Source organism: Sturnira hondurensis, unplaced genomic scaffold (assembly GCF_014824575.4).
Source record: "Sturnira hondurensis isolate 20B ecotype Veracruz unplaced genomic scaffold, ASM1482457v3 Scaffold0009733, whole genome shotgun sequence".
Classification (NCBI taxonomy): Eukaryota; Metazoa; Chordata; class Mammalia; order Chiroptera; family Phyllostomidae; genus Sturnira; species Sturnira hondurensis.
In genome coordinates, this window is record NW_028082364.1 from 7,169,066 (window position 1) to 7,182,577 (window position 13,512).

Consider the following 13,512-nt stretch of genomic DNA (forward strand, 5'->3'; position numbering starts at 1 on the left):
AGGCAGCCCCTCCCCCTTTGGAGGTGGTGGCTCCATTCATTGCTCCAGGGGTCAGGCCTGGACCTCTGGCTGCCCTTCCTGCTCAGCCCCGAGGCCTGGGCCGCTCCTGCTGAGAGCTGTAAGCCTCCCAGCCTCCACCAGGTGGCAGCGGACAGAGCCTGCCTGTGCTGCTCTCCAGCCAGGGTGGGATGGGGCTGTACCACTGGCGGCCCGGACAGGACAGGACAGGACAGGGCCCCCTGGGGCTTTCTCCTCAGCTGGGGTTCTTGCTCTTACTCTCATAACACTCTCCGGCCTGTGCTCCAAGTCTCTTGGAACCTCTGCTGGGAGAACCGTGTCATCCTCCCTTCCCCTCTCCCTGGTGCCTGGTGGGGGTGGGGCCCCGGGTAGAGGTGAGGAGGAGGGTCCTGGGTGGGCAGGGTCCCCAGCACTCCTGCTACAGCCAGGATCCCCAAGCCCAGTTCTGTGCTGGACGCTGGAGCGGAGGGGCCACTGGCTCGAGGACTGCCTGTAGGGTTAGGGCCAAGGGTCCGCATGGGGGTGGGACCCAGGTGTACTGCACACAGGGGCACACAGTGCAGGCTGGGCAGGGCCCCTGCGGGGGCTGCAGGAAGTGATCACCTGTGGGTCCGCGATGCAGGCACCTGCTCTGAGCGTGGTGGTCAGTCTTGTGTGGGCGCCGCACGGTGAGCAGCCCTCAAAGGGAAGGGCGAGCTTCTGTCCGGGCCCTCTGTCTCACCCAGCACCCGCAAGCCCACTTCTGTCCGGGCCCTCTGTCTCACCCAGCACCCGCAGCCCACTTCTGTCCGGGCCCTCTGTCTCACCCAGCACCCACAGCCCACTTCGGCCCCCCAGGAAAGGCGTGCTTGCTTGGCCCTAGGGCCTCGCTGCGGCGACCCTGGACCTGCAGCTCCCTGAACTTGGTCTGCTCAGCGGCCGGGACTGCTGTCTCTCTGAGTCGCTGCAGACCCTGAGGCCAGGCCTTCCAACTCAGCCGGGCACAGGCCTGCAGTTCGCACACGCTCACACAAGCCCGTCTCTGGAGAACAGTTCTCTCAGCTGGGGCTGGGCGTGCGGCTGTGCCCAGGAACAGCCCTTAGTCTTCCTCCCCAGGCCCTGGATGCTGCCCCATCACCAGGCCTTGGCCGTGCCTTCCTGCTTCCAGGGCCCTGGGCCGACTGCTCAGTCCTGCAGCCCCAGGGACGGGAGCAGGCTGGGAGGCGCCCCATCTCCGCCCTCACCCTCCGGGTCCCGGTGGCCACATGCAGGACCCCAGGCCCTGCAGTCTGCAGGGCGGGTACCCTCCGGGGGAGGGGGCTTCTTCTTTCCGTTCTGTTAAGCAGAGCACCCGTGTGTCAGAACCGCTGCACTCTGCCCACGCCTGCAAGCTTGCAGGGCTGCTCGGGCTCATCAGTTGAGCCGCACATATTGACACACAGTGGAAATCACGTAACTTTATAGACTCATTTGTTAGGGGTCTGTAGTGCCTTCCAGGCAGCTCATCCGTCACTCGGCCCAAACAAAAGTGAGCACCTGGTGCGTGTCGCGTGGAGTGAGCGAGCAGCCGGTGTCCCTGCAGCAGGAGCATGGAGCCCGGGCAAGGAGACTGCCTGCAGCCGCCGCCTGGTCACCCAGCCGGGTCAGCCGGCCCCACAGCCACCCCCACCGCCCCACCCCCCACTTGCTGCCTAGAAGACAGGGTCCAGGGGTATCCAAAGGAGGGGTCGCTGGACAAGGGGACCCTGACCTCTGCCTCTCCCACCTCCACCTGTGTCTTTTCTCCTTCATTTCTAGTCTTCTCTGTCCTCCTCATTTTCTCTCTGTTCTCGCTTCATGTCTGTCTGTCTGTGGCTCCCCCATCTCCTCAGTTCTCTCTCACCGTTCTCTGCCCCTCTCTCCTCGTCCTCTCCGCATCTGTCCCACACCCCCCGCTCCTGTCCTTCTCACTCAGGTCAGCAGGCATCGTCTGTGAGGGCCTGGCTGTGCAGCCGCGTAGTGCCCCGCCCTGCAGCTGTGCGCAGCGGGCAGTGGGCACAGTGGGCACAGCTGGGTGCCGGCTGTAAAAGTTTACTGGAAAAGCAGGTCGGGGGGCCGGATTCAGTGCAGGCTGTAGATAGCAGACCCCTACCCTAGCTCCTCTCTTCGTAGGACCTTGCTGCTTGGAGTGAGCCACCACGACAGCCCGGGCCTGGCCCCACCGCTGCAGGGCCCTGCCTGTCCCCTGGCGAGGAAGGGTGGGAGCCACGGGGTCGGCCTGGGGGTTTGCTCTCTCATCTAGCTCTTCCAGGTGGCACAGCTCACTGGCTTAGCCTAATCAGTCAGTTCTAATGTGGAACATGTCTCGACTCCAGCAGAAACATTTCAGTAAAACGAAGTGGTTGTGTCGAGCTTGGGAGAATCCCCGCGGCCCATCTCCGGTGAGGCCGGTGCCACTCTGCACAGATTTTATTTATTCCATTTAATAAAGTGGCTGCAGCAGTCGGCAGCATGTGTCCCGAGTCCTCCTCTGCTGACGGGACCATAAATATGCAGCACATGGCGCCTCGATCCAGTGTCTCAGCCTGAGTGGTTTTCCCCATTTATTTAATTAGAGCAGATTAGGGGCTGCTGGCCGTGTGCTGGCCGTGTGCAGGCCGTGGAAAGTCCCACTCTCAGACTACGGCTCCCCAGCAGCTTAGAGAAGGACAGACCCCGGGCCCCGCCCACCCACGTGTCCACCCTCGAGCCCTTGGGGCTCACCAGCCTGGGTGTGTTTCTTGTGAAAGCATTGCCCTCGTACCTGAGGGGACACTCGGCAAGCAGCCTGGGTGGAGCGGAGTGGATAGTCAAAGCCCAAGTTAGCATGGGGCCCTGCCTTGGTGGGTGGACGGGAGAATGGCCCGGGGCTCTGGGGGTGCTGTGTGTGCGAACACAGTGTGACTGGCTCTGGGATGGCAGGGGAGGGGGGTGACGCAGAGATGCCTGGCACCAGAAAGCAGTGGTCGCCGCCTGCAGGTGTCCTGTTGTACCGGTGCCTGCCTGCCCTTCATCTGGTTCTCGTCACGTCGCCCAGGGGCAGGCCGTGCTGTGGTCTAGCCGGCACGGTGTCTGAGGCCGGCAGCATCCCGGAGCATGGCCCACCAGTGTCGGCCCTGCGCACCGACGGCTGCAGCAGGCTGCTCTCACTGCACACGCAGGGGGGAGCGGTGAGCGCCGCGTCATCACTGAGCTGCACGCCGGGTCCCTTTTCTTACGAGGACACGGAAGAGCTGCTTTCCCACCAGATCTCAGGGTAACGGTCACAATGGCTGTCATCCTCGCGCTGCCCCTCAGGTCTCCGCCCTCCTTCCCTGCCACCCCGCCCCCGCCTGGGGCAGCACCCATTCCGCTTTGTGGCCGAGTTCCGCTGTTTCACATTTCGGAAGTGATGTTGTTCTGTGTTGTTCTTTCTGTGTCGGGCAAACTTCCTGTAGCTCGACGTCCTCCAGGTCCATCCACGCTGTTGCAAATGGCAGCCTCTCCTTTCAAGGCTCAGGAACATCCCCTTACATGCGCGTCCCACCCTCTGACCTTCTGCGTCGCAGCCGCTGTGAGCGGTGCTGCCAGAGCCCAAGAGCCCAGGTATTGCCTCGAGGTGCTGGCTTTACTCCCTGTGGACAAATTCCCAGAAGGGGGTCGCCGGGGCTCATGGCCCTGATTCTTGTCTTCAGTGGCCCCTCCAGACTGTCTCCCAGAGTGGCCGCGCCCATCCCCACCCCAGCCGGCAGCGCCCAGCACGGCCTTAGCAGCGCAGGTGACCTGCCACCCTCCTCCTGACAGCCTGAGTAGCGGTGCGGCGAGGCCTTGCTGAGGCTCCGGTTCAAGTCCCTGCGCCTTTTGTGCACCTGGCAACACAAAGTGCCTTTCGTCTTGTTGGCGGTTTCCGTTGCTGAGCGGGAGCTCTGTGGTCTGATGCGGCCCCGTTGCTTACGTTCGCTCTGTGGCCTGTGCTTTTGGTGTCGTGTCCAAATGATCATCACCAAGATGAGTGTCAGAGAGCCTTGTCCCTCTTCCCGTCTGAGAGGGTTCTGGTCTCCACGCTGAGCCTGTTTTGAGTTGTTTTTCGTGCAGCAAGAGGGAGGGGTCCGGTTTTATTCTCTTGGGGTCGCCCAGTTTTCCCAGCACCACTTGTAGGAGAGGCTGGCCTGTCCCCATCATGCCCCCTTGCACCTTCGTCAGGGTGACATGACTGGGCGTGGGGGTCCGTTTCTGGGCTCTCCGTGCTGCCCCGCTGCTCTGTGCGTCCGTCCCTCCGCCAGGACCGCGCTGTTCTGACCACGGCGTCTTTGTAGAGCAGTTCGAAAGTAGGGAGTGCCATGCCTCCAGCTTTGTTCTTCTTTCAAAAGTTACTTTGGCTCTTTGAGGTCTTTCTGGTTCTGTAAGAATTTTAGGGTTGTTTTTTCTAATTCAGTCAAACTTGCCATTGGAATTTTGGTAGGAATCACGCTGCATCTGCAGTTCCCTGTGGGCGAGATGAACACTTCAGCATCGGCGCCCTGCCAGCTTGTGCGCTGGGGGGTCTCGGTTCTCTGTGTCGCCGGCAGCTCCCAGTGTGCGGCAGGCCTCTTACCTTCTTGGTTAAGTGCGTTTCTACGTGTTTGACTGTTTTCGATGCTGTTGTAAATGGGGTTGGCTTATTTCTTTCTCGGATAGTTTATTGTTAGTGTGTAGAAATGCCACCTGCTTGGGATGTTGACTTTATATCCTGCAACTGTACTGAATTCTCATGTTAGTTCCAACAGTTTTCTGGCAAGGTCTTGTTTTCTATGTGTAAGACCCTGTCATCTGCAAACTGATCGTTTCACTTTTTCCTCCCCTGTTTGGTAGCCTTTTATTTCTTCCTCTGGCCTGATTGCTCTGGCTGGGATTCCCAGTACTATGTGTAGTAACCGTGGGGAGAGTGGCCATCTTTGTTTGGTCCCTGATCTGAAAGAAAAGCCCTCGGCTGCTTTCTCTCTGGCCCGCTCCCCATGAGCCCCCAGGGCCCTTCTGCACCGCTTTTCCGGGGCCCCTTCCCCTGCGACTCACTTCTGCCTCCGCAACTCTGAGTAAACGGTCTCTCACAGAGTCTCGGCTCTGCACTCTTTCTCAGACAGAACTCATAAAGCAGAAGAAAGTTTTTTAAAAAGAAAAGATGCCGGTTTTCAGCATTGAGTGTGACGTCAGCTGTGGGCACATTACAGAGGGTCTTTATTATGGTAAAGGGTGTTTATTCGGTACCTAGTTATTTCTGATCGTGAAAGGACGCGCCCTTTCCAGCATCTGTCAGGGGGTGGCAGCAGCAGGGAGGTGCCCCTGACCCCACTGTCTGTCTTGTCCTGCAGGCTCAGCTGGCACAGGCACTGGAGGAGCTGGGGAGCCAGAAGCAGAGGGCGGACACGGTGAGTCCCTTAGGCCTGCCCGCCTGGGTCCTGGGGCACGGGGCAGCGGGGTTTGGACTGTCTCGTGTGCTGAGTCCCTAGCAGCGTGGTCCCTGAGGGGGCTCGGGGTTTGGGAGCCGAGTCCCGGCTCGCAGAGACAGACCTGCTGCCCTGCTCTCCCTGTTGTGAGGTGGGGCCAGGGACCCACCTCCTGCTCGAGGCCCAGCCTGTCCCCAGTTCCCATACTGTCAGTGCGCTGCCCTGGCCCCAGGCAGGCTCTTCCCGCAGCGCGTGCCCACCGAGACATCACGTCCAGCCTGTGCGTGCCCGCCATGGGGCTGCCCCTTCCCCGCTGCACTGGCAGGTGGGCTTTCGGTCGGCTGTCTCCCGGACCTCATCAGCCCCCCCTCCACAGGCGACTGCCCAAGAGCCTGGTGGGGGCGTGGCAGGTGTGGGCCCAGCCTCATCCCCACGTGGGACTTGGCTTGGGGGACGCGTTTGCCCTGTGCGGGCTGCGAGACCCTCCGTGCTACCCGTCTCTCGGCCTGTCTCTGAGGACAGGGAGGTCAGCGGGAGTGCCTGCCACTGGCGCTGGGACCGGCTCCGGGGCTGTGTCGCGGGTCCGAGGCCCTGCTCTAGTGTCCTCTTCCTTAGCTGTGCCCCCGGCCGTCAGCAGGTCCCCCTCTAAGTGGCCGCGACGTGTTCTTGAATTTACTATATCTGTCGTGGGGGTCCCCACGGCCTGTGGCGTGTTCTTGCTGTCACCTGCACTGTTGTGCCTCACTGGGGGGCAGGGCTGGGGGAGCCTGACATTGGCCTACAGGCGGGGGTGGGGGGCCCTGGAGGAGCCCGCATGGCTGAGCTCAGAGCCTGAGGGTGCGGCTGCAGGGGCACAAGGCTGAGGAGTGGTCAGACTGGAGGCCAAGGGCGAGGAGAGGTGAGAGTGCCAGTCTGGGGGGAGGTGGGGTGTCAGAGACGCTGTGGGCGCTGGGCACTGGGGCCTGAGTCTCCGGGGTCCAGGCCAGCAAAGCATCGGGCACCCGTGTGTCCTGCGAGTGAGCACGGGTACCCAGGGGCAGAGACCTGCCAGGCTGCTTCCACATCCGGACATGGGCCTGGGAGCGGCATCCGGGAGTTAGGGGGCCCAGGAGGGCAGGGCCACCCTGGGAGACCCCGAGTCCCCACTGTAATGGGCTATGAGAGCAGCAGAGCTGCCTGTGGGCCTGAGGACAGGGTTCCACCTGCAGTCCTGCGGAGGGGGCGGGGCAGTGAGCCGGGGCCCCAAGCCCTCGCGTCCAGCAGGAGGCAGGCCGGTGACATGGTGGCCCACCGAGGTCCGTGGGGCAGCCCAAGGGCATGCTGGTGCTGGCATCCCACTCGGAGCTGTGGAGGCAGTAGGCCTGGCCCCCCCCCCAGGTGGCTCTTGGCCCTGTCTGTGAGCGCCGGTGGCCCTGCTGCCTTCAGTGTGGTGTTGGATCCAGGCAGCAGCCTCTCTGCAGGCAGGCTTTAACCTCAGCCTTCGACAGTCCAGCTTCAGCCTGGTTCGAGGTGTTTCTCCCACGTGTTGTCTCCTCCCCACTTAACGGGAAGGTGCGGTGTGGCAGCGCCTGGCCCACCTCTGTCCTCCCGAGCATGCTCCCTCCGCCAACTGCTGAGCCCCTCCCCACCCAGGAGATGGAGGGCCTGGCCAGGCGGCGCAGGGGTGCGGTCCAAAGTGGCAGGTCTGTGCTCAGCTCCCCTGGGAGCAGTGTCCCACTGGAACGCACTCCATTTGGTTCAGGGGCAGGTTCTGCTCTGCTGTCACCCCTGGGCTGGAGGAAGATTGGAGGGACAACCACGGCCCAGAGCTCGGTGGGAGGCCAGGAGTCAACCCTGGTCAGGCTCCACAGCCCGCCCGCACGCCCATTCCGGTGACAGCTTTGCACCCATGTGCTCAGCTGCAGGGTCTTAGGAAAGCAGGGCTCAGGGGGGCGCCAGCTGCTGGCTCCGTGCCTGTGTTCACGCCCCTAGGCACGGCCCTTCCTTTGTCCTCCCCCGGCCCGCAGCCCCTGCCCTGCTGACTCCTAGCCCAGACTGAGCTCACCGCTCAGGCAAGGAGAGGAAAGAGAGATCGAAACGTCTCTAACTAATTGCAGATGACAAGACCAGACAGTTTGACTTTCTGTTATTAATTAGCAAACCCGTGCTAATTAAAAGCACACATACAACTCATGCTTCTTCTTTAATGCGATCACTGTGACAGGTGAAGATGTCTGGGCCGCAGCTGTGCTGGGGCCGCACCTCACCCGAGTGGGACATGGCCCGAGGCAGCGGGAGAAACAGGGTTTTCATCGCAAACGCAACGTTCTCTGATATTTTACATACTTCGGGGAATGAGAATAGGAGATGAATGTTCTGATTTAAGAGGAATTACACCCCTCACAACTTGGTGTGATTAAGCCGACGTCTTCCTTGAGTCCCTTTTTCTGTAACTGTTCCCGCTGGCTTCCCCTCCTGGTTGCCCCGGGAGACAGTGCACCCCGCCCCCCATGAGGGTCAGTGGGGGGGGGTGTCGAGGCTGTGACTAGAGCAGAGGGAAGGGCCAGCGGGGCCTGGTGCCGCTCTCCCTGCCACCCTTCTCAGGGGCGCAGGTGTGATCTGGGCTGTGCATGCCGGGGCCCGCCTCTTGCTGGCCACGGACAAGGGCCTCGCAGTCTGGCAGCTGCCCAGCAGGCCTCCGCAGACCTGGTGGGCCCCAGCCATCCCGAGGGTGTGGCCGGGCCCCGTGTAAACATGCTCACTGTAAGCGGCCTGGCCGTAGGGCCCACAGAGGGAGCGTCTGCTGCCAGCCCCGCGCTTTGCAGGGTTTGACCCCTGGTGCAGGGGGTCCTCACAGGCACGCCACCTGCAGTTCCTGGGCTCGCTCCAGACTAGGGCTGGCTTCCAGGTGTCTGCACTAGAACCCCGAGCTCTGTCGCCTTTGCGAAGGCTCCCTGACATGCTGCACCAGGCCCTGCCGAGGTGCTACCTGCCTCCCAAAGACAGCCCCTGAGAGGTGGACGGGCCAGCCGACTGAGGCCCACAGGCAGCCTTCCGGGCCACATCCTGCTGCCGCTGTACACCTGCCACAGCCAGGCCAGCCCGCACCCAAACAGAGGCCATGACGGGAGCCTCAGCAGGGCCCTTGGTGCAAGCACCTTCCCTGCGGTGTGCAGCCAGGGCCTGACGCCGTGCCCACCGGGAGGGCTGAGCCCTGCTGGGAGCGGAGCCCACCATCAGCCCACCACGCAGATGCGGCCAGGGGTGGCTGTGAGCCCTCGCTGCTGCTGAGAGTAGAGGCCTTGCTGGGTGGCCCACCTGTTGGGGACAGGTGTGTTCGGCGCTCCTCTCCGTCGGGGTGAGCAGTCCATGTGCAGGTGCCCAGTGAAAACCCAGAGCACAGAGGCTGGGAGGTGGGCCGGAGCTGCCCTGCTCTGGCCAGCGCTGTTTGCTGGAGGCCGGCGGCGTGGTGCTCCCTGTGTGGCACGCGGCCCCGCTTGGTTCACCCACAGGCGTGGATGCCGTCTGTCCCCGCGCCCCGGTGACATGAACACCACAGCCCTGTGCGGAGCTGAGGAGAGTCGCAGCACAGACGCGTGTCCCTCAAGACCTGCAGGGCGAGTGCTAGGCTGGCACCCAGCAGCCAAGCTCCTCACGCTGTTTCTGCGGCCACCGGGGCAAGGTGGGCTCCTTGGACCCAGTCCCCCCGAGGCAGGACCCTTGTCCAGGCCTTAGATGACTCGCTCCCTGACCATCCAGGGTGGCTGCCGGCCCCGCAGCTCACTGGGCTTCAGGAGCGGCGAGGAAACAGCACAGTGTGGAGCCCTCGGGGCCGGGGTGCCCACCCTTCCCGGGCTGTGCGGTGTGCCCCAGCTGCGGTCCTTTGCAGGGAGGCACGTCACTTCACAGTGGGTCCTGGATGGGGCCTCCCCGCCCTAAGTCACTCAATGACAGTCTCTGAGAAGACGCCGTCCAGTTTGTCCCGTGACTCTCTTTAAAGCGACCCACGTGGGTTTCCTCAGCAAAGTGTGAGCCCGGCGGTTGTGGCTGTGGGCAAGCACATCTCAGCCTTCACGTCCTCCTGTGCCACCACCAGCCACACAGGGCCCCAGCTCCGAGCCACCGTGCTGAGGGGACCCCCACCAGCCCCCCGCCATGATCCAGCAATAATATATTTGATTAGTCAGGTACTCAATAAAGGACATTAATAGAAACTATCAGAAACAAAGTGTAGACATTAAGTAACCTAAAGGTACAAAAACCACTAGCACACAAAAATGCAAATAAGACAGAAAGACCACAGAATGAAATGATTACGAAAGTTCCGAAATAGAAGATGTAACGAAATAGTGGGACAGGAGTAAACACAAACACGGGACAAGGTCCCAGTGGCCCAATCTCCTACCAGAAGGAAAGGGCTTTCCAATTGGACCACAGGGAAGAACCGGGGAGCATTCGGGAGCTGGGGCGGCAGAAGCCTGTGGCGGCCGCACGGGGAGCGGGGAGCTTGCACCTGCAGCCCGGGAGGGATGCAGAAGGCCAAGCCAGGCCGTCTTCCATAATGAAGGTGCCTGGGAGGGTCTGCCCGAGATACCGACTGTGACCACAGAACCGAAATGGGAGACTCCACGGGGAGTTGTGAGGGGCCCCGCAGTGGGAGAACTTACTGTGCTTCTTTTTTTTTAAGGATTTTATTTATTTATCTTTAGAGGGGAAGGGAAGGAGAGAAGGAGAGAAATATCAATGTATGGTTGCCTCTTTTGAGTCCCCTGCTGGGAACTGGCCTGCAACCCAGGCATGTGCCCTAACTGGGAATCGAACCGCGCTGGAATTGAATTGTGTGGTTTGCAGGCCCGCACTCTATCCACTGAGCTACACCAGCCAGGGCTCTTACTGTGCTTCTTATCCATGACAGAGCAGTTGGGCAGTCTTTGTATATTTTACATGTGTACATATGTATGTATGTAAAGTAAAAGTTAACCCCAGAACTGAAGAACACTTTGAAAAAATATGGAAAACATTCACAGAAATGAATCAATCACGTATTAGGTAGTAAAGAAAACCTTCATAAATTCACATAGGCAGGACTAATGTAGACAGCTTTCTCCGATCGTGATGTGACGAAATGTGAAATTAAGGAAGAAAAAAAGCTGCTCCTAACACTTGGAAATTTGAAAAGGAAAGAAATAGAAACAAATAGAGAACAAAAGTCTCAGGCTCAAACCCGTACCGGGTCGAAGAAGTGGGACTCAGAAGTGCCCGTGGCCCTAGGCACTCGTGACGGACACGTTTGCCCGTGGAGCCTGTGGGAGCAGCCAGAGCGGTGCTCAGAAGGGGACCCGATGTGGATACTTACCTTACTGAACGACAGCGCATGCCCGACAGCGCGTGCCCGTGCACAGGTTAGACAACCGGCTCAAGAAAGGAAAATGAAACAGACCAGTTAACACAAGGGCAGGAACTGATAAAGATGAGAAGTTGATGAGAAAGTGAGAAATGGTAGGAGTAATAAATAAACAAATGCCTGTGCTGTGAAAGAATACCAGTAAAACGTGGGATTTTCACAGTCCCGGTCAAAAACTAATAGAAGCACTGCCACCCAAAACGAGCAGCGAGCGTGACCACTGCCAGGGCACCGCTGGGCGGGGCGGGCGGGCTGCCTGGTGTCCCGGCTCTGCGCAGTGTGCGGGGCTCTGAGCCTGAGGGTGGCGCTGTGCCCTGTGCCCCGCTCCCTCGACGAGAAAACAAACGGCAGGCAAAAATAATGAATCCAAAGAGAATGATGGATCCCACAGGAATTCTGTAAAGGGCATTATGAATTATGATGATTTCCCAGGAAATTAAAACCTAGCACTGCTCCAGAAGAGAGAGGTTTTAACCAGAAGGGTCATCACAAAGTTGTCACAAAGTTAGCCGCCCCTGCCCTCCTCCAACCGAAAGCAGCGGAACGGAACGCAAATCAGGCCGAGTCATTTTCAAGGAAAATCCCGGCTGTCTCAGCGTGCAAACGCTGTCCACGCTGCGACAGCGCCCCGGCGCGTGGGAGGGGAACGCTTCCGGGCGTGGGTGTGGCGCCAGCCCTGCGAGGACCCCTGCCGCACCGCATGCGCAGGCGCACGTGTGCACAGGCTGCGGCAGTCCGGCCCGCAGCTCCGAGGCCACGGGTCGGGGAGGATGCACTGGATGGTGGGCGCTGCTTTGGGTGGGCACTGTCCCGTCTCCCCAGCTCAGAGGTTCGGTCCTGGGAAGGCCCTGGCCCATACTCCCTGCTTCGTACCCGCCCCCGCACCCAGGGCCCCGGGTGGGCGCTTTCCCCCTGCTCTCCCGGGCCCCGACCGGGCGCCACTGGGTGTGTCAGGAGGTTTGAGTCCGTGCTCTCTCCAGCACACATTCTGCATGTAGCCTGCCATTCTGTGGTGGATCTTGATTTAGCAAGTAACATTCCATGACTGACAGAGCCGATCAAAGCGTGGGAGCAGTTAGACTGCTCTTCCTGCGCCCGGGCCCCATCCTCAGGTGCCGAGGTGCCCCTAGAGCACCCCGAAATGGTTGCGTGTGGGTCCTGGGGCCAGTGCTTGACAAGAGAAGGCAGTGGTGTTTGCCCAGCTCGACGCCATTCCGGAAGGCCTGGCAGCTTTGGCACCTCCCCGCATGGGTGGGCACCTCTGGATTTCCAGGGCTGGCCAAGGAGGGTTCCTGGGGGCCCGCGGGGCGGGGCTGCGCTTTGCTGTGCACTGACCCTGTGCTGTTCCCTCGCAGCTGGAGATGGAGCTGAAGGTGCTTCGGGCACAGCCGGGCCCAGCCGCGCAGAGCGCCTTGCTGTCAAGGGAGGAGGCCAGCGAGCTCAGGTGCGTCCCTGCCTGCCCTGCCCCTCTCCACCATCTGGGCCACTTTCCTCTTCAGTCCCACCTGCATTTCACTTCCTGTCCGCACAGAAACTGGTCCCCACTGGTCTGGGACTCTTCTCGGCGTCCTTTCTCAGGCTGGTATTGACAGCCAGGCTTCTCAGTGTCCCCAGGGCGCAGGAGAGAGCAGAAACTGCTCTCCCCAGGCTGGCTGCCGGAGCCCCTCTACCTTGTGCGCCGTCCTCAGGGGCAGCAAGGCCTGTGTGCCTGTCTGAGGCCCACTGCAGGGGAGACTCGGAGCTGCAGTCCAACCAGACTCGCGCCCCCGACCGCTCACTGGCCTGCTCCAGTCTGCCTGGCAGTGGAGCGCTGTCCGGGTCCCTCTGCCTCTCTCCAGCCCACAGCCTTGTGGGGGGGGGGGACATCGGCCACCCTGTCCCACAGCTCATCCTGAAGTACAGTTTTCGGGGGACAGAGGCAGGTGCTGAAGGCCTGCTACTGGCTTTCCTTGCATCCCAAGTTGTCACTGGAAAGGGGTCCATGGGAAGGTTGGTACCATCCCCCCAGAATCCCCAAGTGCAGAGTGAGCTCAGCAAGTGGCTCCGGGCACCCAGGGCCATCAGCCACTCCTGCTTGAGCATGTGCCCCAGGCCAGCGTGGGTACCCCACTGCAGCAGCTGCTCCTGCAGCTCAGGGGGGCCCACCTGGGACCCACTACGCAAACAGAAACCCCAGTCCCAGGAGAGACGGCGTGGAGTCGAGGGTAGGGGCACTGGCTGGCCCGTGGCTGGGTGGGCTGCACCACCCTCTCCTGAGGCTGTGCTCTCATCACCAGAGACCCCCCCAAGTGCCATGTGTCCTGGGCGCATGGTGAGCCCTAGTAGGTGCAGTCCCGACCACCTCTGCTCTCGGCCCCTCCCCCTTCCCTGAGCATGGTGTGGGGGTGGGCCTGGGCCACAGAGACAGCTGTCTGGGGTCCCTCCTGCTTCCGCCACTGCCTGTGTGTTCCTCGTTGGCTCAGCCGGTATCTTGCTGAGAGACTGCGTGTGGGGTGCATGTCCCCCAGGCTGAGCGTGGGGATGAGATGATGCAGTCACGACCCGTTTGCTCTGTGTCACCGACCCAGTGGCGATGGGGAGGGGACTTGGAGGGACCCTGCTCACACACACAGGCCTTGGGATGTGCAGGGCATCTGCAGGCTCTGCCCAGGTGTGGGGGGTGGGGGGGGTGCGTGAGGGCCCGAGGGGCAGGAAAGGGCAGCAGGGTGCAGG

The 13,512-nt window shown here is 61.3% G+C and overlaps 1 protein-coding gene across 1 annotated transcript in view; it reads left to right on the forward strand.

The window, feature by feature from the left end:
* The window catches only part of MAD1L1 (mitotic arrest deficient 1 like 1), a 171,098-nt gene that overhangs the window by 109,079 nt on the left and 48,507 nt on the right, over positions 1 to 13,512 (forward strand). The window contains exons 13-14 of the mRNA XM_037057932.1: positions 5,343 to 5,399; positions 12,156 to 12,244. Coding sequence (XP_036913827.1) covers positions 5,343 to 5,399; positions 12,156 to 12,244 — 146 coding nt within the window. The remainder of the gene's footprint in view (positions 1 to 5,342; positions 5,400 to 12,155; positions 12,245 to 13,512) is intronic.